The 24,519-nt window shown below is 38.6% G+C and overlaps 1 protein-coding gene across 1 annotated transcript; it reads left to right on the top strand.

Moving 5' to 3' along the window:
- The first annotated feature begins 832 nt into the window (after window positions 1–832).
- LOC103242385 (myosin-4) lies at window positions 833–23,816 on the top strand. The gene is given in 38 exon segments (XM_073004697.1): window positions 833–1,052; window positions 1,181–1,324; window positions 1,686–1,842; window positions 2,585–2,612; window positions 2,707–2,821; window positions 3,659–3,751; window positions 3,906–3,969; window positions 4,120–4,218; window positions 4,343–4,446; window positions 6,245–6,383; window positions 6,980–7,098; window positions 7,140–7,349; window positions 7,898–8,068; window positions 9,589–9,898; window positions 10,760–10,830; window positions 11,412–11,499; window positions 11,582–11,699; window positions 12,021–12,144; window positions 12,239–12,375; window positions 12,506–12,761; window positions 13,424–13,666; window positions 13,985–14,161; window positions 14,381–14,526; window positions 14,808–14,898; window positions 14,984–15,373; window positions 15,863–15,989; window positions 16,416–16,534; window positions 16,662–16,858; window positions 18,317–18,500; window positions 18,580–18,745; window positions 18,843–18,967; window positions 19,237–19,545; window positions 20,147–20,350; window positions 21,707–21,832; window positions 21,923–22,093; window positions 22,180–22,284; window positions 22,381–22,476; window positions 23,555–23,816. Coding segments are annotated over 38 exon segments (5,880 nt in total). The 5' UTR covers window positions 833–848; the 3' UTR covers window positions 23,708–23,816.
- The last annotated feature ends 703 nt before the right edge of the window (window positions 23,817–24,519 follow it).

The raw sequence follows: 24,519 nt of genomic DNA, 5'->3' as shown, positions 1-24,519 counted from the left end.
TAGAGACTAAACATATACAATCACTATAAAATTTTATTAAAAATCAAGAGGTTCTTTTTCTCCAAGAATCGTTTAAAGTTGTTTTTGGTTTAGATAATACTTCTGACTTTCAAACAATTTAAAAACTAATAAAAGAGACTTTATTTTTACTTAGGGCAAAATTATACGTTGGATATTCAGTTTTCATTACAGTTATTTTTTTCCTTTACTTAACTGTCAGTTAACTAGGTGTTTATTTGTAATTATTAGATCTGGACTTATGTCCTGAAAGAACAGGTGTACCTGTCCACGTTCATTTTTAGTAAGTCTGACATCCAATTTTAGTAACTGGGGATGACAGGAATATTTGCCCAAAGATCTGTATTTGAGTTTTTAAGACAGTTTCATTTATATCATAAAGCCACTGGAAACAGTTATTGTCCATTTCTTCATATCATCACAATGTTAAGAGGGGGAGGTTGGAAATAAGAAAGAAAAGAAAAGCAGCAAGAAAAAGAAAAAATTCTGAACATGTTTGGAGCATCACAAATGTTGCTGATTGAATGTTGATTCCTCCACATTTCTCAACTAAGGTTTATAACATAGAGGAATGAACTTAGGCTTAAAGTATCACAAAAATTAAGCTATCAACATAGTGCTTTCAAATCAATGAGCTGATCTCTCAGCTCCTTGACATAGTACACAGGAGTGGTCCCTAAAGGCAGGGGTGAGGAAACAAGCATGGAAAATTAAGTACGTTAATATGAAACCAACAGAACAATTCTCCACCCCAACCCTGAATCATCATTTGGCTCTGTTTCTTCCTCTAGGTACACCTAGTCCAGAACTGCCATCAGTAACCTGCAGCCATGAGTTCCGACTCTGAGATGGCCGTTTTTGGGGAGGCTGCTCCTTTCCTCCGAAAGTCTGAAAAGGAGCGAATTGAAGCGCAGAACAAGCCTTTTGATGCCAAGACATCAGTCTTCGTGGTGGACCCTAAGGAGTCCTATGTGAAAGCAACAGTGCAGAGCAGGGAAGGGGGGAAGGTGACAGCCAAGACCGAAGCTGGAGCTGTGAGTAAAAACATCTGGAGCTGATTAGACTCTGCCTCATTTGGGGTTAATTTAGGTGATACCTATTTTTTGACCTGGCCTTTTCTACTACTTATTTGATGTGCACTGGCTCCTTCTTTTCCTAACAGACTGTAACGGTGAAAGACGACCAAGTCTTCTCCATGAACCCTCCCAAATATGACAAGATTGAGGACATGGCCATGATGACTCATCTGCATGAACCTGCTGTGCTGTACAACCTCAAAGAGCGCTACGCAGCCTGGATGATCTACGTGAGTACCCTTTCAACATTATTTCTCACTCACTCCACGTACTACACATTAGCCAAAATAAATTAAGGGCTTTAAATAAATTTGGTTATTGCAGCGTTCTTTTATGACCAATCATTTGGTTAATGTTGTAAACTCTGATATGTTTTAAAATGTACATGTGAAAAGCCATTTACTTAACTGAATTAGTTGAAAAACTGAAGCATTTTGTGCAGCAGCAATGATGGAGGGAGGCAACAAATGAATGAAACTTTATGAGAACTAACACAGTACTTAGGTCCCCCTCTGCTTGCCCTTAAAGCAGTATTTCCAAGGTAGATAAATAAGGTGATTGCTGATCGAGCAACCCTGTCCTTTCCCACAGACCTACTCGGGTCTCTTCTGTGTCACTGTCAACCCCTACAAGTGGCTGCCGGTGTACAACCCTGAGGTGGTGACAGCCTACCGAGGCAAAAAGCGCCAGGAGGCCCCACCCCACATCTTCTCCATCTCTGACAATGCTTATCAGTTCATGCTTACTGGTGAGTGAGAATTACAGTTTCCATAGTCATTTGTAAAAGAGTTGTATACTGATATCAGAAAAAACATGGGGCTAGTATTCTGAGAATAAATGTTCAGCACAAACATGATAATAGAAATAATAAAATTAGGGAAATATATTTAGAATAAAATGCACTAGTTCCAAACAGAGAAGAAATTTTGTTTAGATTTCTATGCTAAGCACTAGTTCCAAAAATAGGGGAAATTTTGCTTAGATTTCTGTGGTAAAATCCAAATTAACTAATGCTAGTTCCACCTCAAAATTAATGAAATTTAGGCATCAACTCTGCATTTGAATTACAGATAATACATAATCTCGCCTAAAAAGTAAGTTTTGAAGTCTCACAGTGACAAGTTATCACAAGCACAGTATAAAACTTTAAATTGGACATTAACAACATGACATAATTTTGAACTATGAACCAGGTGACAGGATGGGACACAAAATTGTTATTAATCTGATATTGATAGATTATACTCATGGATAAAATGGTAAAATGATGTATTACATAGTCTATACATTAGAAAGGTAATGGGATTATTAATTAGCACATCTTTGATACTTACTTTTAGAAAAAACCTTATGAGAAGCAAAGCACAAATTCATACAGTTATTTTTGCAAATGGGGAGTTTTAAAAGACAATTTTGAGTTTATAAGTACTGTGTTGACCTGTGTGTTAAGTGTGTTTTTCTAAATATTATCTTTGGTTTCTCTTTCACAGATCGTGAAAACCAGTCAATCCTGATTACGTATGTAGATTTCATTACTTTCTTTCTCTTTTGATCATTGTAGTGGCTACTACTACCTTAGATTCTGAACTTTTCTTCTGTTTGAACTTGATAGTGGAGAATCTGGTGCAGGGAAGACTGTGAACACGAAGCGTGTCATCCAGTACTTTGCAACAATTGCAGTTACTGGGGAGAAGAAAAAAGAGGAACCTGCCTCTGGCAAAATGCAGGTGGGCATGATATTCATCTAAGGACAGAATAACAGATTTTCAAATCTAACCACTTGCCCATCAACAGTAGACTGTATAAAGAAAATGTAGTATGTATACACCATGGAATACTATGCAGCCTTCAAAAAGAACAAAATCATATTTTTTGCAGCAACATGAATGCAGTTGGAGGCCATTGTCCTAAGCGAATTAATGCAGGAACAGAACACCAAATACAGCATGTTCTCTTATAAATGGGAGCTAGACATTGAGTATGCATGGGCATAAGGATGGGAAGAACAGACACTGGAGACTACTAGATAGGGAAGGGTAGGAGGGAGGCAAAAGCCAAAAAACTACCTATTGGATACTATCTATGCTCATTACCTGGATGACAGGATCATCCATACCTCAAATCTCAGTGTCATGAAATACACCCATGTAACAAACTTGCACATGTATCCCCTGAATCCAAAATAAAGGTTAATTTTTTTTAATTGACCATGGTGCTTCAAAATCATAGCAGCCAATTGCCAAGTGATGCCAGAATTTGGAAAATAACTCTTGGAAGGGCTCGTGAGAATGAGATGAATAGGGCAACGTATTGGCAAGTATAATAGGAAAAATTCTCACAATCATTTTTTAGGTGCTTTTCTGGGCCTGGGGGATGCAGAAGTCAAGACCAGGTCACTGGAGTGTCCCACTCCCCTTCCCAATTTACCTTCCTTTTAACTCATTTTAGAAAGCCTTTCTCAAAGCTACAGAATACTGTTCAGGAGCAATGGGGAACAGAAAGAGGTTAATGGGAAATTATTTACTGCAACTTTTTTCTTTATCTGATTATTCATTTCTCATAAGGGGACCCTTGAAGATCAAATCATCAGTGCTAACCCCCTATTGGAAGCCTTCGGCAACGCCAAGACCGTGAGGAATGACAACTCTTCTCGCTTTGTAAGTCTCTTGATCTTCATTTTCACGTGAGGATCATTTCACTGGCTCTTCTGTGCATGCGGTGTCAACATTTTTTCCATCTGTTTGGTCCACAGCTAAAAAAATAGCTTCTGACTTTTAATGTGTACAACAATCCCTCCTTTTCCTTTTTAAGGGTAAATTCATCAGGATCCATTTTGGTGCCACGGGCAAACTTGCTTCTGCAGATATTGAAACATGTAAGTTAATAAATACTAGTGATTGAGAATCTTTTTCTTTGTGGGTACATGTTGGAAAATCCTGTACTTATTTCTGTTGTGTGAAATTTTCAAACACTAAATTTTTCACTGTGGTATCTGCTTTCAAATGAGCTTAATCTGACTTTCCAGATCTGCTAGAGAAGTCCCGAGTTACTTTCCAGCTAAAGGCTGAAAGAAGTTACCACATATTTTATCAAATCATGTCCAATAAGAAACCAGAGCTCATTGGTAAGAAACATCTTTGATTTATTTCTACCAAAGAAGAATAACAGCCCTTCTAAGAAGCCCCTCTGAAATGTTTCTGATGACCAAAGTAACGCTGTCTATATATTGTTCTTTTCCATGTGTTCAGAAATGCTTCTGATCACCACCAACCCATACGACTTCGCGTTTGTCAGTCAAGGGGAAATTACTGTGCCCAGCATTGATGACCAGGAAGAGCTGATGGCCACAGATGTAAGTAATAGGTACAAAGTGGTAACCAGTAAATTCATTTTCCAGTGTACAACACTCTCATCTATTAGGGTGGAAAGCAGTGGCAGAAAGACTATAAATAGGTAATACAACCCTTTGGACTTTCTTACTCTTGGAAACAAATTATAGGATATTTCAAAACCCTCCCCCTACATGTGTTAAAAAGCCTGTCATAAATGTTGGGTCTTTAGTATTCCTTAGCTAGTAGGCTCCTTTTATTCTATCTTATTAGTCATTTTTGGTTGATATTTATGGTCCAATATTGATGTTTCTCTGCTATTTTATGCCAGACCCCACACCCAAGATCCTGGGAAGGAACTGCAATATTATTACAACTAAACATGGAACTCCCACTGTTCTTTTACAGTCACATGTAAACATAAGCCTCATTTTGAATAAATCTCTGTGGGTTAATAATATATCCCTCTCTACTCTCCAAGCAACATTAGAAGAAGTGGGTTGTCTACTTCAAAAACATTCACTTTGGAGACTCCATAAGCCTTTATATTTATTTTTGCAACTACACACTCTTTCCCCACTACCACCTCTTTTTTAAGGAATATTACTTTTTGGCTTACTTTCTTTATATGTAAACTTTATATATATTTCATGTTTTCTTTTGATTTCTGAATAATCTTCTTTTTTTTAACTTTAATATCAGTGGGACTATCCTAATACCCCCAAGTTAGGGTTGACAGCGCTTTTGCAAAAATGCTTTTTCTATTAAAATATTATTCTCAAGAAGTCAATAATTCATTTGTGTGGCTTCATCTTACAAATATCAGCTTGTATTCTCTATAACTTACTATTATCTTTGTATGTCCAAAAGTGATAGGGAGTTAAGAAACACACCCTAGTCTGCGAGGTTAAAAAAATGTAGCAGTCTTGCTCTAAGTCTTCCGTAATAATGTCTAGTTTCTGTAAATAGGTAGGGTTAGTGAGCCGGAAGTGGAAGGCAATAATCTGGGGAAAGAGTCTCGGTAAGAATGGTAAATAAACGCATTTTCCTCTGCCTGCTCTGAATCCTGCCCTCATTTAAAAGCCTTTTCAAAGCCTATGTGGGCAACTAAAAAGGTAATCAAAATTCTATAGAGAAAAAAGACACAGAAATATTACACTAAACGGCAAAATTCCTTCTTTTCACAAATGTCTCTTCTCTGCATGAGAAATAAATGACTAGGTAAAGTTTGCTACCCCAGGCATCTCATGGTCAGCTGAGCTGTGGCTTGCTATCAGAGACGCATGTGGAGAAAGACTCACAGCCACTGCTGTTCTCCTCATACCCTCTTTCCAACTTTATCGCTCATGCCCATTAGAGTGGGAAGGTAGACTGGGATTATGTATTAGGATAGGACAAATAGGAGAAGAAGGAGCAACAGAGAGACTTGTGAGACTGGAGAAAAGAAACAAAAATAGCCAAGAGACCATGAGGAGCATGTGCCTGAGAAGCAAAGGGGGGCTGGGGTGGAGAAAAGGGGCAAAGTACTGGTCTTGGCATCCAAAGTCATGGCTCTGAGTCCTGGTTCCGTGAGTGTGGACAAGTCACATCATATTCTGTGACCAAATGGACTCCTGACTCAAATGGAAAGACGGATGCATACCTCTTGGTGTTGCCATGTGGATCAAAAGGTGAAGCATATGAGTACCTTTTGAAGATGGCAAAGTGCTAGTCAAACATAAGGCAAGGCAAGATGAGAAAAAAGTGGGAGACAGCCCCGGTGTTCTGAGGGAGTCTTCTATGGTGCTAATTGTGGATGAGTAAATTCAACTCTTTTGACAGAGTGCTGTGGACATCCTGGGTTTCACTGCTGATGAAAAGGTGGCCATTTACAAGCTCACCGGAGCCGTGATGCATTACGGGAACATGAAATTCAAGCAAAAGCAAAGGGAAGAGCAGGCAGAGCCAGACGGCACAGAAGGTACCACCCCCCGTTGGTATCTTCCACTTGACAGAACTGACACAGTGAGCTTTTCAGAGGCAGAGACCGTGTTTTTACTTTCTCTGACCTAGTTCATGAAGGGCAAAAGTATTATGAGAAGGAAATTACACACTGCCTGACGTTTTACATTATTGAGCAGATTTGTGATTTCTGCTCATTCCATTCTTCACTGGCTTTTCGTAAGCTCATATTTGCTATTTGACTCATACATTTTTTATTTCAGTGAATAAGCTGTGTGCCCACATGCACTGGAAGAAACAGAGATCTGAATATTTCTGTCGCTACTCCTCTAGGTTAGGGTTTCTCAAATTATTTTTATCTGTGGTCTACTTTTGCAACTTTAAATATCACAGAGAGTATCGATTCCCCAACCTCCAATTTATCATCACAAGAAATGACTAAAATTAGTGAAAGTGGTGGCAATGCTTTTGAGGCAATATGAACAAATGAATAGGTTTCAATGACATTTGCACATATTACTTTTTGAGTAAAACCTTTTTTCTTTGTCATCATCATTTACATTTTAAATTGTGTAAGCCATGGTCAGTTTCACCATTCTCTCCTTGTTCACACAGTTGCTGACAAAGCTGCTTATCTGACAAGTCTGAACTCTGCTGACCTGCTCAAATCCCTCTGCTATCCCAGAGTCAAGGTCGGCAATGAGTTCGTCACCAAAGGCCAGACTGTGCAGCAGGTAAACATGGCTTAAACTCTCTGATTTATTTGAACCGCAAGTGACCCAGGAGTTCATCACTGTTTTCAAGTGAAAAAACTAAACTATCACTCCTATTGAAGGTGTACAATGCAGTGGGTGCTCTGGCCAAAGCCATCTACGAGAAGATGTTCCTGTGGATGGTCACCCGCATCAACCAGCAGCTGGACACCAAGCAGCCCAGGCAGTACTTCATCGGGGTCTTGGACATTGCTGGCTTTGAGATCTTTGATGTGAGTTGTGAACTGACAGAAGATTAGTAAGTGCAAATCCTCAGTCATTTTGTCAATCTTGTTAGAGCATACAAGATCACTTTTACAAAATGTACCTTACAAAATGTTCAAATGTAATTCCTACTGAAAAGAGTCTTTGAAAAGATAAGAAAAGTAAATAGGTATTAATAGGAAAAGAGAAAATTCTATTCTTTTCAGTCTAGAAGTCTCAAAAGTTGATTCCTGAGAGGTTAAAATAGTCAAAATCTATCCTGGATCCAAGCAGATGAGCATAAAAACACCTTTTTAAAATTACTCTAAGGGAATATTTTAGAATCCTCATTTAACAGTATTTTGCCTAGTATGCATGATCTCATGCAGTTACTTGGAAAACAAGTATTCAAAGAATCAATTCTACTTTGTTTAGAATTATGTACTAGGAAAACAATCTGAAGGTTTATAATTTAATAAACCAAAATGCCTTAAATTCATAAGAAAATACTAATAGATACTCTGTAGATAGAATACTTAAGTTATGAGTAATTTCCTATATTTATCTTGTCCTGTAGTTCAACAGCCTGGAGCAGCTGTGCATCAACTTCACCAATGAGAAACTGCAACAGTTTTTCAACCACCACATGTTCGTGCTAGAGCAGGAGGAGTACAAGAAGGAAGGTATCGAGTGGGAGTTCATTGACTTCGGGATGGACCTGGCTGCCTGCATTGAGCTTATCGAGAAGGTTCATATGACTTTTCTAGCTTTCAAAACATGAAAACCAAATTGCTTGCCTCTCTATGCTTAATCACACTCCCTGTTCTCAAAGAACAAGCAGTGCTGTATCCTGACACACTCGTATATTCTGATTGGATATGAGGTATGTCCCGAGCGATCTGTTATTAATAAGTAGAGCAGTTTGTAGAAAAATGATTCTCATTCACACACACATGGATTCGCATTTATCCCTCTAAAAACTTAATTCTCTCTTTTATTCCTCCATGATTTCATGCATATGGGAGAAAGGGATGAAATTACAGCTATTCCTCTGGGTTGTGTAATTAACCCTGATGCACCCATGACAGTGTATTGTGCAGGTATCATCATCCCTCATGTGTAACAAGGCAGGCTCTGTCAACATGTCTTAAAGATCGGAAGGTTAGTCCTTCAACTCTTGCAGTCATTAAGTCTTTCTCCATTCATGATAACTACTGAGTAAACACCAAACCTCTGTATCACTTACCTAGAAAATGGGCCCTGAATTCTCCATTATTAAGGGGGTGGAGCAATAGTTACATCAGATCTAGATATGTTAACACTCATCAAGCAATCGTTAAACACTTCCAAAAGCATCTTGGGAGCTTGTCATGTACTTGTTGATATCAATAAAGTGTATGTGTGAACCCTACCCTAAGCAGTGGGAAGGGAAGAGTAAATGCAATTGCCACCCAGGAAAACTTAAAATACTCAGGTTAAAATTCACAAAAACATGAAAGATAAGAGTTTAACAGAAGACTAGGTCTGCACAATTTGGGGAAAAGATATGTTAATTTGGTGATATAATATCTCTACTATTCATGAAAACTTTATGGTCCTCAAAAAAGGCATTTATTTTATTCTCTAGTATTTCAGTTTCTGTATCACCGAAATACTCTTAGGGATACAATTTGTGCATTTGTTAAATCATCAATGTTGAATTTTCCTTCACTCTTTCCTATCAAATACATTAAGAAAAAAGCCAAACTCTTAGAAAGCAAAACCAAATTACTATCATTTAACTCCACAGTGGTGGAGAACATAGGCTAAAGTACAGAATTTTAATGATACAACATAAGATGCACTTTTCCCCTAGGAATGGATCATTTTTAGTCCTTACACAAAATCTCTCTTCCCTTCATACTTCTGTCACTTCTAGATTTGAGGTAAAGGAAGTTATACTGTCAGTAGGAAAGAAAGTAGTCAGATATATACATTTATGGAATAAAGAATTCAATTTTGAAGTGATGTTTTCAGAATCTGGTTTTATACACTGAACATAAAGTGTGCCAAATGGTTCAGATGTATTTTTTTTTTAACTGAGTCTTTCTAGCAAGCATATTTCCCATATGTTCTGGGTACATAATGATTACTTTACATGTCATGCCTGTTTAATTTATCATTCAAAGTCTTCTTTTGAAACATTGTATTTTCAGTTTTCCATCAACCACATGGAGCATAAGGTTCTGAGGGGCTCATGATATAGCATCCCTTTTTTCCTGTTCTTAGCCTATGGGCATCTTCTCCATCCTGGAAGAGGAGTGCATGTTCCCCAAGGCAACAGACACCTCCTTCAAGAACAAGCTGTATGAACAACATCTTGGAAAGTCCAATAACTTCCAGAAGCCCAAGCCTGCCAAAGGCAAGCCTGAGGCTCACTTCTCGTTGGTGCACTACGCCGGCACCGTGGACTACAACATTGCCGGCTGGCTTGACAAGAACAAGGACCCCCTGAACGAGACTGTGGTGGGGCTGTACCAGAAGTCTGCAATGAAGACTTTGGCTTTCCTTTTCTCTGGGGCACAAACTGCCGAATCAGGTCATGTTTAATAGCATTAATATGTTACAAGAGTACAAAATAGATATACACTGTTCAACAGAGACATATGTGGTTACAGCAAAACCGAACACGAAAACACTAGCCAATAGGCGCCTAATGAAAGAAAGTGTACTTAATAACTGCGGTACAGTTTTACAGTCATAGACTTTCAGAGCTAAGTGACACTGGATCATTTAGCCCACAGCCTGATTTCATTGATGAGAAAACACGAATCTCAGACAGGTTAAGTGATTTGCTCAGGATCATAAAACTAATGTGTATCATTTTAATAGTATTGGTTCTTTCAAGGTTCTCCAGCTAGGCTGGAGATAAGGAAATCCTTTGTCAGGGCCCTAGTGCTTGCGGAACTGAAGTTCTGTTCTCGTAAGTGCCCTAACACCAGATGTGCAAGTAACACCATAGAAACACAGGCAAATGGGAGCCAGGATTTCCCTGCAGGCGAGCAGAGGCTCACCCACCTGGGACCAAGTGTGCAACTCTGCCTGTCCTCCGAGTGATACCTGCACTCACGAGGCATTACTACTCTGTCTCCTTGGCCCTTCCTTCAGAGAACAGACATTGCTGACTTGGAGTAGGAGAGTCCCATCCCCTACCCACATCTACCCTTTACACTTGCAATTCTTTTGTTGTTGGTTTTTTCCTGAATGCCTATCACGTGAGACAAATCTATGATTCTCTTAATCTACAGTTGAGGGAGGAGAGATATGGAAAGAATAGGAATGATGTAAGTGAATGAGAGCAAATTTAAATTCTAAAGGGGATTTTGGCAGTCCTGATGTCTATGGATAGTACTTGAAAGGCTGTGGCAAATAACTTTAATTTTTCCATTTTGTTTTTTAGAGGGTGGTGGTGGAAAGAAAGGTGGCAAGAAGAAGGGTTCTTCTTTCCAGACAGTGTCAGCTCTTTTCAGGGTATAGTATATTCTTGAATTATGGATAAATACTTTCATTAAAAAACTAAAGTATCAAAACAGAAAATTTTTTAAAGATATCTATGGTGAAAGTGAATAAAGTAGTATAGTATATTTTTTAGTATACTACTAAAGGTTTTGTAAACTTTTTAAACGCCTTAGGTAAAAAATTAACAAAAAAAACCAAACTATGTATCTCTTCACATCAATCTTTATGATACGTGAACCATTGCCCCTGAGTCCTACATCCAAGAGATATGGTATTGCACAAATTTCACATGAAATCAAACCTTCTTTTAAAAATAACCACTGTATTCAATTACATCTCCTTCATGTGACAAAAATCTCAATACAAAGTTCCTCTGACTGGTGGTGCTTAAGAATAACAAACTGAAATTAACTGATTTTGTGTAATCCATAATTTCCTACCTATGCTCCATATATATGATTCCTCTCTGTTATGATAATTTGTTTTTCCTTGAGACAGCTCATTAAAATATGAAATGAAAGACAAACATTGATAGGGACTGTCATGTAGATGCAACTAGAAATGAGTTTAAAACTTTTCATGTGGTTTCACAGGAGAATTTGAATAAGCTGATGACCAATTTGAGGAGCACTCACCCCCACTTTGTGCGGTGCATCATCCCCAATGAAACTAAAACTCCTGGTAAGACATTTCTGATATCCAGACAAGCTCCAGCATGTGTGCAATAGACCAGGAAGTATGGCATGTGGATTCATTCTTTTAGGTGCCATGGAGCATGAACTTGTCCTGCACCAGCTGAGGTGTAACGGTGTGCTGGAAGGCATCCGCATCTGTAGGAAAGGATTCCCAAGCAGAATCCTTTATGCAGACTTCAAACAGAGGTTTGTGTCTCATTATTTTTCGCTTTCAATGTCTTAGTCTACATCAAAATCACTGTATAATTCAAACATTTTAAAACTTTTCCTTGAAAAGTGACATGCAATTATTTTAAAATTGATCATAAAAGACAGAATCTTAGGTTTATATTATCATAAGTTTGTCATAATATCTTCCCAAGTTTTACCTAAAGCACTGTCTGACTTTTTAAATGGCATTTTGTTCACAAAAAAATCTATCATCTTTTCAGTGATAGCTACGAAATGTTCTACTGGTTTTTTTCAGTGAAGAAAAACCACATTTTTATATTCTTTTTATTCTGACAGATACAAGGTTCTAAATGCGAGTGCTATCCCAGAGGGTCAGTTCATTGACAGCAAGAAGGCTTCTGAGAAACTTCTAGGGTCTATTGACATTGACCACACCCAGTACAAATTCGGTCATACCAAGGTATCACCAGTCCAAATTTCTATCTGTCATAATTCTATCACTTTTAGACTTTCTCCTAAGTGGAAATAACATATTTAACTTGTTCTTTCATAAGGTTTTCTTTAAAGCTGGCCTGTTGGGAACTCTAGAGGAAATGCGAGATGAAAAGCTAGCTCAACTCATCACGCGCACTCAAGCCATTTGCAGAGGGTTCCTGATGAGAGTGGAGTTCAGAAAGATGATGGAGAGGAGGTGAGAGCCCACACACAAGTCTTCCTTCTCCACACTTTCATAAATGAATCCACTGCAGTCATTACTTTTGTTGAATGATGATCACTTTCCACGTTATTCTCCATTTGCATCTTTTTTTCTTTTCCTACAGAGAGTCCATCTTCTGCATTCAGTACAACATCCGTGCTTTCATGAATGTGAAGCACTGGCCCTGGATGAAGCTGTATTTCAAGATCAAGCCCCTCCTCAAGAGTGCAGAGACAGAGAAGGAGATGGCCAACATGAAGGAAGAATTTGAGAAGGCCAAAGAAGAGCTGACTAAGTCAGAGGCAAAAAGGAAAGAACTAGAAGAAAAGATGGTGACATTAATGCAAGAGAAAAATGACTTACAACTCCAAGTTCAAGCTGTAAGTATTATACATTGCACAGTTCAGCCATATCTTATTGTTTTTAATGTTTTAAAATGAATGGTTTCCACCGAAACATTTGTTCTGATTGCTGTTCAAAAACACCAAGACTCGGGCATAAAGAAGCAATAGATGCAAAGTCACATATTATGTTGCACATGTTCATATGTGCATTCATGCACAGTTTGCTCATCAGTGAGCAAGATCATAAAAATATCAATAGACATTTTCCTTTATGGAACTTCTCTCAGATCAGATTATTCTTTCTTTAGTATATTTTTGTGCATCAAAGAGAAGTTATGTTGTTTTTACCAGGGCAGAGAAATGGCTAAATTAATCCCCTCTTAAATGTGAGAAAACTGAGTCCTACAATGAATGAGTGACTTTTCCAAAGTTGCAAAGGTTAGTATACAGGCAGATTTTTGCCAAAGGGCTAGTTTCCCTGATTTGGACTTCCACACATGAATATCTGAAGGAAATTTGTTATTATACTTGATCAGTAGATGATAATAGTGACATTTTGTCCGTTTCATTTTAAAAGTTAGGAACTTGTATACATGTTGACCAAACTGGCAGTCACTGAAGTTTCCACCTTTTAATAAATTATTGTGTGCTTGTAGATATAGCTCAGACAAATGAAAATGCTTAATTTCTCCCTGTAGGAAGCAGATGCCTTGTCTGATGCAGAGGAAAGATGTGATCAGTTGATTAAAACCAAAATCCAACTTGAGGCCAAAATCAAAGAGGTGACTGAAAGAGCTGAGGATGAGGAAGAGATCAATGCTGAGCTGACAGCCAAGAAGAGGAAACTGGAGGATGAATGTTCGGAGCTCAAGAAAGACATTGATGACCTTGAGCTGACACTGGCCAAGGTTGAGAAGGAGAAACATGCCACAGAGAACAAGGTACAAATCATGATCCATTTTAGAATATTTATAAGTACCTTGATACTGAAGTATTTTAATTAAAAATTTAATCTGAAGATGATTGAATATGAAAAATACCACTGTGATAACTATGTCATCTCTTTAGTCTTCACTACCTCAATCTACTTACTTGACCTTTACCTCCTATTTTTTCAGCCATTATCAGCCTGGGTCACCTTCTGGTTCTCATTTTCCATCTCAGGCTGACATTATCCTAAGATACTACAGTGTCATGTTTTTCATCAAGATAATAGGTTGTCATTGACATTCCTTCTGGTCATCTGTTCAAATCCAAAGGTGAAAAACCTCACAGAAGAGATGGCAGGCCTGGATGAAAACATTGCAAAGCTGACCAAGGAGAAGAAGGCTCTCCAGGAGGCCCATCAGCAGACCCTGGATGACCTGCAGGTGGAGGAGGACAAAGTCAACACCCTGACCAAAGCTAAAACCAAGCTAGAACAGCAAGTGGATGATGTAAGTGTGAAAAAGAAAATGTTTCCCCTTGCGACAAAATAAACGGTCGTGACATGAAACCAGCACTGATGCTCATAAGCCTTTAATGCTTGGTCTGTGAATAAAGTTCTTGTGCTATTTGTTGTATCTTTAAACTTTTTTCTTACGTATCTTTGAAGGCTACTAGCATAGGGTTCAGTGCTTAAGAGCTGAAATAAATAAAACGCATTATAAATTTAGCTTGAAGGGTCTCTAGAACAAGAAAAGAAACTTCGCATGGATTTAGAAAGAGCCAAGAGAAAACTGGAGGGTGACCTCAAATTGGCCCAAGAATCCACAATGGATATAGAAAATGACAAACAGCAACTTGATGAGAAACTCAAAAAGTAAGTATGGTATAATTCAGCTATAACTTGCTTGTTGTATGTCAATGCAAATGAAACATACGCTAAAAAGATCTCCAAAACATTACATCATGACAGATGGAAAAACATAATGACATCTTTGACCTTTTTATTTAATTAAACTAATACATTATTAACCTGTAAAATATTGTACTACTCACTCCTTCAACACCAGTAGTATAAAAAAAAAAACTTAGATTATACATAGAAAAGAAGATTGGTAAGAGAGCTGATTATAAGCTAATGTGTTGCTTTTCTAATAGGAAAGAGTTTGAAATGAGCAATCTGCAAGGCAAGATTGAAGATGAACAAGCCCTTGCAATGCAGCTACAAAAGAAGATCAAAGAGTTACAGGTAAGTTATAACCTCCACCTTTTCTGAGCATTACAGGAAACAGAATTAACATAAATTCACATTAATGTGGACATATCGCAACCAGGCCCGCATCGAGGAGCTGGAGGAAGAAATTGAAGCAGAGCGGGCCTCCCGGGCCAAAGCAGAGAAGCAGCGCTCTGACCTCTCCCGGGAACTGGAGGAGATCAGCGAGAGGCTGGAAGAAGCCGGTGGGGCCACTTCAGCCCAGATTGAGATGAACAAGAAGCGGGAGGCTGAGTTTCAGAAAATGCGCAGGGACCTGGAAGAGTCCACCCTGCAGCATGAAGCCACGGCAGCTGCTCTTCGGAAGAAGCACGCAGATAGTGTGGCTGAGCTTGGGGAGCAGATTGACAACCTTCAGCGCGTCAAGCAGAAGCTGGAGAAGGAAAAGAGTGAGCTGAAGATGGAGATCGATGACCTTGCTAGTAACATGGAGACCGTCTCCAAAGCCAAGGTCTTCATTAACTTGTGCCCTTTTCATCTTTATTTGCAATAATTCAAAATGACCAAGTTTATATATGACTATTTTTAGCCAAATTACACAAACATTAGATGTCATCTAAAGCTTAAACTTACTCCTAGTACACATTATTGTACTGAATCACTTAAGTTCTCTTAACTTCTTTGTAGAAAACACTTTAACCTTTGATACTATTACCATGAAAAATATATATAATTAAAAAAAAGGTTTATCTAAAAACCATATTCTAAATGATGCAGAATTTAAATGATGTTCACACTTTCAAAGAGAATATAATTTTGACAATCATGTGTTCATTATTTAGCCAAATTAAATGCCTTTACTACTGTATAGCCACCATGCAAGATTGATAGAAAAGTAAATAAAAATCAACCTCTTTCCACAGGTAGTTACAGATCTCTAAATCCCAGCCTCTGGAATAAAAATGTATTGTCTCTTCCTGTTTTCTACTTCTCACCCCAGGGAAACTTCGAGAAAATGTGCCGCACCCTAGAGGACCAGCTTAGTGAAATAAAAACAAAGGAAGAGGAGCAACAACGCTTAATAAATGAGTTGTCAGCCCAGAAGGCACGTTTACACACAGAATCAGGTCAGTAAATAAATAACATCAGCCTTCAGAGAGGTGAGGAATGAAAGGCAAGCCTTTACCTATCAAATACAAGTACTTTCTCAAGCTCTGTACGTTCATTTATCATGTCTTACGTATTCCTCCATCTTTTTGTTATGAGACAGTAAAATGCAATGATTCTAAGCTACAATTGAGGGGAAAAATTAAGCTCCCTGGGCTCAGGAGATTTTTGTTGCCTCAGCATTACTCAAAAAGTCTCAAATTCTAAAATATCAAAGAAAACTCACACATTTTTTAAAAAGCAAGAAATAACCACCTCAACAGCACTGAAAATCTTGAGGATTTTTTTCATCATATGAAATAAGAGGGTTACAACGTTATTCCATTCTTTAAATTATTGTTTACCTAGACAATAGAACTAAATCATTGACGTTTTGTCTTCCACAGGTGAGTTTTCCCGACAGCTAGATGAAAAAGATGCTATGGTTTCTCAGCTATCCCGAGGCAAACAAGCATTTACACAACAGATTGAAGAATTAAAGAGGCAGCTAGAAGAGGAGACTAAGGTGAGAATTCTCCAGCTGATACTTTCAATCACTTGAATTGTGCAACATAACACACTATTGAACTTTGCACAGAGAATCTCAATGATCAGAAGATAAACTTATATCACATACTTTTTGGTTGGTCTAGGCCAAGAGCGCTCTGGCCCATGCCCTGCAGTCAGCCCGCCATGACTGTGACCTGCTGCGGGAACAGTATGAGGAGGAGCAGGAGGCCAAGGCTGAGCTGCAGAGGGGAATGTCCAAGGCCAACAGTGAGGTTGCCCAGTGGAGGACCAAATACGAGACGGACGCCATCCAGCGCACAGAGGAGCTGGAGGAGGCCAAGTATGGGCTTTTAGTGCGGGGCAGCGGGTGGGGGAGCAGGAAGAAATAAAAGTGAAGGCAGTGAAGGAAAAATAGAAGAAAGGGAATATTCCAGGCATGGGGAGGAGAGATGAAAGACTTCAGCATATTTTATTATACGGTGGTGGATTCCACCATATTCTTCTTCTTAAAGTCCAGTGTATATCCACTGGAGAATGGAATGAGACCAGATCCTTCTACCCATTCTGGTCCAGAGCATCTTAAATTTCTTTCCACAAAGATGGATTATTAATTATCAGAATATTCTTTATGAATTAAATAGAATTAGTATCTTTCAATAGAAGGAAAAATTGAGACATTGAGAACATCTGGTAAATTATTATGAGTATTACAATTAACAATAATCAGTTTTTCCTTACCTGGAGTATTGAATGTTTAGATTAAGGTTGTCATATGCTGTCATTATTTCAATTAACAACCTATATCGATGAATGTATTCACTAATTACACATACTGTTTGTGGACTACAAGTCATGAGATTTACACATTTACACATAGAAGGAAAAAAAAGCATTATATTCCTAGTGAAGGAAGCCTTTCTAAATTTAATTTATCTCAGTAGTTGTTAGAATTAAACAGAATGAAAGAGTTTAGCAAGCATTTCCAGAGGGAGTTCTAGATAAGAGTGTGGGCTGGGAAAGGTCATGAATTGCGTAGATTAGTGAAAAGAGTAGTAGATAAGATTTTGGAGGAAATTTGGGAAATGCAATAATGCAGTAATATTTATTATCGGAGGCCACCAAACCCAGAAAGTTACTGATTCATTGTATGACCTTGAACAGATCACTCTGGGCTGCTGTTTCCTCATTTGCAAAAGAAAGAGACCCACACTAGAAAATGCTTAAAGATACTATTCAATGCTAACCATTCCTTGGTGATATGCCTCCTGTTCATGATTGCCATTTCTTCCTCAAAGTGAATAAAACTCAGCCCTTTTCCACAAGTAGTTACAGATCTCTAAATCCCAGGCTTCAAAAGAGAAATGTATTGTCTCTTCCTGTTTTCTACTTCTCACCCCAGGCAAACTTCAAGAAAATGTGCCACACCTTGGAGGACCAGCTTAGTGAAATAAAAACAAAGAAAGAGGAGCAAATTTTCACATTGTCCACTCAGCCCTAGTGCTAACTTATATTCTCTCTCTCTCTCTCTTTCTTTCTCTCTCTCTCTCACACACACACATACACACACACACACACACACACACACGTGCTTTGTAAACATGTTTGGCAGTACCTGAGATGGATAACAATAAGAACTCAACAGGAAACCAGAATTCTAAGAGAGTGAAAATATTTAGAAAAATTCAACAACTTGTAGACAACTCTTGGGGAAATATGCTTTCCTAGTCAGCAGCTTTATAAAGGGCACTGTGGTGACTCTGAGTCTGCTCTTGGTCACTCAAACTGACCCAATTTTCAGGAAGAAGCTGGCCCAGCGTCTGCAGGATGCTGAAGAACATGTAGAAGCTGTGAATTCCAAATGTGCTTCTCTTGAAAAGACAAAGCAGAGGCTACAGAACGAAGTAGAGGACCTCATGATTGATGTGGAACGATCTAATGCTGCCTGCATAGCTCTCGATAAGAAGCAAAGAAACTTTGACAAGGTGGTCCACAGTACCAGCTCCCCGGAGGGAAACTGACATCATTCTTGGTTTCAATGGCTTATTTTCTATATACTTCCAGATTCTGGCAGAATGGAAACAGAAGTATGAGGAAACTCAAGCTGAACTTGAGGCCTCCCAGAAGGAGTCCCGTTCTCTCAGCACTGAGCTATTCAAGGTGAAGAATGCCTACGAGGAATCCCTGGATCATCTTGAAACTCTAAAGCGAGAGAATAAGAATTTACAACGTGAGTCATTGCAATCGTTCTATTTCAAAAATGGTAGGGAGATATCTTTTCAATTTTTCTTTCTACTGAACTGAAATTTGGTACTTTATTATTATAGAGGAGATTTCTGACCTGACAGAGCACATTGCAGAGGGTGGAAAGCATATCCACGAACTGGAGAAAGTAAAGAAACAACTTGATCATGAGAAGAGTGAACTACAAGCTTCCCTAGAGGAAGCAGAGGTATATTTTTCATTTGCTTAGTTCTGCATTATAAATAAATTTAAAATTAATAGTAACTGAGATCTCTATCATGTTACAAATCTTTAGGGGATAACACATGTAATTCAGTGAAAAATACTGAATTGTACCTTGAGAATGCAGAGCTAATAGGATACATTAAGACGTATGACAGTTTGTGGATTTTGTAATGCCTTCTTGGAGAAATTATCATAATGTGAAAGAAATAAAAAGCTCTTTTGGTAACCTAAATAAATGTTGCTTTTATTAAGGCATCTCTTGAGCATGAAGAAGGCAAAATTCTTCGCATTCAACTTGAGCTAAATCAGGTGAAATCTGAGATTGACCGAAGAATTGCTGAAAAAGATGAAGAACTTGATCAGCTAAAGAGGAACCATCTCAGAGTTGTGGAGTCAATGCAGAGTACACTGGATGCTGAGATCAGGAGCAGAAATGATGCTCTGAGGATCAAGAAGAAGATGGAGGGAGATCTTAATGAAATGGAAATCCAGCTGAACCATGCCAACCGCCAGGCTGCTGAGGCACTAAGGAATCTTAGAAACACACAAGCAATACTGAAGGTATGCTGGGGAAAACACACATAGTGTTGTACAGTCTCAGTGCCATTGTGTAACTCAAATTTTAAAGTTTTACGAGGACTATGCGTCATAAATCACCTCAGCGTCATGGTAATCAGTTCGAAATTATATGCACAAAACTGAAAAAGAGCTTAATTCTGGAAGGCCCAGGACAGATTTTGCTTTGTTATCTGCAGAGAAGCACTGTGGTGAGGGGTAGGGAGATAGAGGAAGTGATGAAAGAGTTTGGCTACATGCCACTGCTTAAATCACTTCATTAATCTGGACTTCAATTGCTTAATATATAAAATAACACCATTGGACTAACCGAAGTCTAAGGATACTTTCCTGATCCAAAATTTCGTAGAGCTAGCCGTGGTATTTTTTAATGATTCAGGGTCTAAAATAATAACACATCATGCTCTTTTGAGTAGAACTGCAACCCTCAGCTACAAATAATTTATTATTAAAGGTACTTGCAGATTGTTCCTATCTAATCGTACTCTAAGTCATTAAGATCAAAGAGTGTACACGACCATAAGTTTGCACTTGCTTTAAGTGGAGCATAAGTAAGAGGCTTTTTCTCTTTTTTCTTTCTGGGTAGGACACTCAGCTACATCTGGATGATGCCATCAGAGGCCAAGATGACCTTAAGGAACAACTGGCAATGGTTGAGCGCAGAGCTAACCTGATGCAGGCTGAAGTTGAAGAGCTCAGGGCATCCCTGGAACAGACTGAGAGGAGCAGGAAAATGGCAGAACAAGAGCTTCTGGATGCCAGTGAGCGTGTGCAACTTCTGCACACTCAGGTGAGGTTCAAGACTATGGTTGAGCAAATGTACTCCCTGAAGCTAAAGACAATTTGAGAAGGTAAGCTTGTTTATAAAGCAAAAAATAATCTTGGCAGGTGCCCCTTCCTGGAGCTCTAGAAAACGTAGAGGGTGCTGTAAGGATTTACTGGGATTTAGCTGGTTCACCAGTATATTTATGGGCTGGCAAAATCATGTTGATTTGAAATAATTGGGAATTCTAGAAACTTTTATTTAAAAAGCACAGAAGACCACCTACCAATAAACATACACACAATATTTGTAGCTGTCTTGTCTTATGCAACCCTAAGCTACAAAAAGATAGGCAAATAAAATAGAGGAGAAAAACAAAAAGCCACCAAATGATATTTACGTATCACATATGCACAGAATGCTAACCTCATGGGATACAAAGAGAAGCTCTTCAGTTCAGATTCGTGGAGGCCATTATTAATACTAGTTAGGATTTGTTGTATATAGTGAATGTGTTAAATAAATGGTGGTATATCCTCACAATGGCTAATATGTAACCACTCTAGTATGCATTTATTGCCATGGGAAGATGCTTACAGTATAGTAAGCTAAAAAAGCAACTTAAAAATAATATAGGATGTGTGATCTTTTTTCCCATATAAACATACAGGAAACATCCAGAAAGATAAATAAAAGTTTATCCTTTATCTCTGGTGAGAGCACAGTGATTATTTTTTGTCTCTTGTCTGCTAATTTGTATGTTCTACTATCTTTTACAATAAATATCTATTACTGTATACTTCAGAAAGTTGCACTATATAGACATAACTATTACAGAAGTGTCAAAATCACATGCTTTATATAACTTTAAAATCAAATTAATATGCAATCTTTTTCTTATTAACAGTATCTGAAGTTGACTATTCCAAATACTGTCAACCTGCCAAAAACAGAAGGGATTCTTGGTTCATTTTTATCCCAACAAGACTACTATTTATGCATTTGTAATATGGAGCCAACCAACATGAGTTAACAGCTAAGAATTATGGATTCATTTAAAATGAGCTGTGGTGTGGTGCTGCATGGCACAGCACTTTGAGTTTTGCGGGTTGTGTTTCATGCTTATAGATGGCAATTGGTAATAGTTGAATATGTTTTATATCAGAAATTAGATTTTACCTGGAATAATTTAGAAGTGTGATTAATAATAGAGAGATATATAGAAAGGAGAAAAGGCATAAACTTAGAATTATCTTCTAACTTGGTTTTTATTCTAAACATTTCTTATGATCAATAATTTATGCCTGTGTACACTAGGTAAAATGACAACGTGAATTGTTATAATTTAATGTGCTTCTCTTCTCTTTCATTAATTTGAAACAGAACACCAGCCTGATCAACACCAAGAAGAAGCTGGAAACAGACATTTCCCAAATCCAGGGAGAGATGGAGGATATCGTCCAGGAAGCCCGCAATGCAGAGGAGAAGGCCAAGAAGGCCATCACTGATGTAAGCAAGATGCGCATTTGTCTTACTGACACATGCCTGCTGCCTGCTATCACCAGAATTCATTATTTTCATGATTTATTTGCTAACTAGGCCGCCATGATGGCTGAGGAGCTGAAGAAGGAGCAGGATACCAGCGCCCACCTGGAGCGGATGAAGAAGAACATGGAGCAGACGGTGAAGGACCTGCAGCACCGTCTGGATGAGGCTGAGCAGCTGGCCCTGAAGGGCGGGAAGAAGCAGATCCAGAAGCTGGAGGCCAGGGTGGGTCTCCACAACTTCACTCAATTCCTAGCCTACTCATGTGGCCAGTTACAGCCAAACTGGTGGCTGTCTTTGTTCCCTTCCAGGTGAGAGAGCTTGAAAGTGAGGTGGAAAGTGAACAGAAGCGCAATGTTGAGGCTGTCAAGGGTCTTCGCAAACATGAGAGAAGAGTGAAGGAACTCACTTACCAGGTGACCAGTGTTTTCATATCTTCCAGGCCTACAGCTTTAAAGAAAGTAATGAGTTGTTTTAAAATAATGGCACTATCTATTTGCCCCCTCTTTCAGACTGAGGAGGACCGCAAGAATGTTCTTAGGCTGCAGGACTTGGTGGATAAATTGCAAATCAAAGTCAAAGCTTACAAGAGACAAGCTGAAGAGGCTGTGAGTATCTCCACAGTGGAAATGAAAGGTTCAGATGCAGATCCAGGTTTTGTGGGGCCAAAAGTTTATAGAATTTAGGGGGCTTTCTTTAAATTGGGAATGCATAATTAGGTATAAACATGAATATTTAGAATGAGAAAAATGAACCATAAATTACTGGAGCCTTAGCAATTTGAGTTTATTTCTTCCGAGACCTCTTTAAGCAATTTTCCAGACAGGTTAACATAGAAATGTTTCTTGGTTGCAATCCACTTCCCTATCCAGAACATTCTACAGCTCCCAACTCATATGGATCTATGCAAATGAGGGCATGAATTCTAGGCCTCATTTAACTTCATGATAAATCCATCTTGGAACTTTTGTTTTTCAAGTCGACTGCAGTTATCTTTTTCATTTTGTTAATTCTGAAACCGTCCTTAGGGTTCTTGGCACCAAATGCCACTACTGCACCTATTTTTTAAAGTTTGTTTTTTAGAAACAAGATTGAATTCAGATCCCTGCTACTTTGTTCTTCTGGTTATCATTGTAGCCTCTTCAGTTTTCCAGAAAGAGAGTCAAGTGAGAAAGAGACTTGAGGAGGGTCATAAGCACATTCATTTACATAGGCGAGTTTGTGGGATGCGTTGCTCTCAAATAACTATGTTACTAAAGAATAAAGCTTTTTTCTTTTTCTTTTTCTTTTTTTTTTTCCTTGAGACAGAGTTTCGCTCTTGTTGCCCAGGCTGGAGTGCAATGGCGCAATCTCAGCTCACTGCAATCTCTGCCTCCTGGGTCCAAGAGATTCTCCTTCCTCAGCCTCCTGAGTAGCTGGAATTACAGGCATGCACCACTACACCGGGCTAATTTTAGTAAAGACAGGGTTTCACCATGTTGGCCAGGTTGGTCTCAAACTCCTGACCTGAGGTGATCCACCGGCCTCGGTCTCTCAGAGTGCTGGGATTATGGGTGTGAGCCACCATGCCTGGACAACAGACCCTTTTTCTTTCTCATTCATGAGGCAAATACTGAAGTAACAAAAGCAATAACAATCAGAAAATGTCCAATTTTCTTGTTATCTCAAATGTATCTCTGTTCTCAGGAGGAACAATCCAATGTCAACCTTGCCAAGTTCCGCAAGATCCAGCACGAGCTGGAGGAGGCCGAGGAACGGGCTGACATTGCTGAGTCCCAAGTCAACAAGCTGAGAATGAAGAGTCGGGAGGTTCACACAAAAGTCATAAGTGAAGAGTAATTCATTCTAATGGAAGAAAATGTGGCCAAAGAAATGCACAAAATGTGAAGTTCTTTGTCACTGTCCTGTATATCAAGGAAATAAAATCTTTAGATAATTTTGCATCTAAAAATACATTTGTCCCTTAATTATAAGCTCTTTGTGCTATTAGAACTAATGCCTTTATTCAACATTTGTGGAGCTCCTACTATGTGCAATCAGAGATGATAACAAAAATGAATGTGGGCAGTGAACTCAACTTTAATAGAAGGTAAATGAAATAAGGTATTCTGAGGAGACATGAAGGTGACAAACGCACTCTCAATTCCATTCAACCAAGTTTACTGAGTATCAACTATATGTCTGGTACAGAAATGGACACCAAAGATATGACAGTTATCCTTCTTTGAGGAGTTCATTCCAGAGTGGAAAATGGCAATTCAAACAGATACATGCTGTATGTATGTCCAACATACATACTCTGACATAAGTGTTAAAAACAAGTGTGGCAATAACATAGAGTGAGCTGCTAACTTTGGAAATCCAGAGAGGCTTCTCGAAGGAGACTATGAGCTAGTTCCTAAAAGATGACCAGACAGTTATTAGGTGAAAGAGAAAAAAAATATGTGATCATTCTAAGAAAAGAAAACAAGCATGAGATTTCAGCATAGTTTTAGCATAGGCTTCATGAGCAAAGGGGAGCAGATGAGGCCAGATATGGAAGTTAAGCCCTGGCTGTGAAGGGTATGGCCTCATATGTAGTGCTAAGGAATAAGGACACACATCGAATTGGTCCAATTTCTTGAAGAGTAGAGTTGACACAATTATGGCAG

The sequence above is a fragment of the Chlorocebus sabaeus genome, chromosome 16 (genome assembly GCF_047675955.1).
Source record: "Chlorocebus sabaeus isolate Y175 chromosome 16, mChlSab1.0.hap1, whole genome shotgun sequence".
NCBI classification, from domain to species: Eukaryota; Metazoa; Chordata; class Mammalia; order Primates; family Cercopithecidae; genus Chlorocebus; species Chlorocebus sabaeus.
This window is presented reverse-complemented; position numbering and strand designations above follow the sequence as displayed.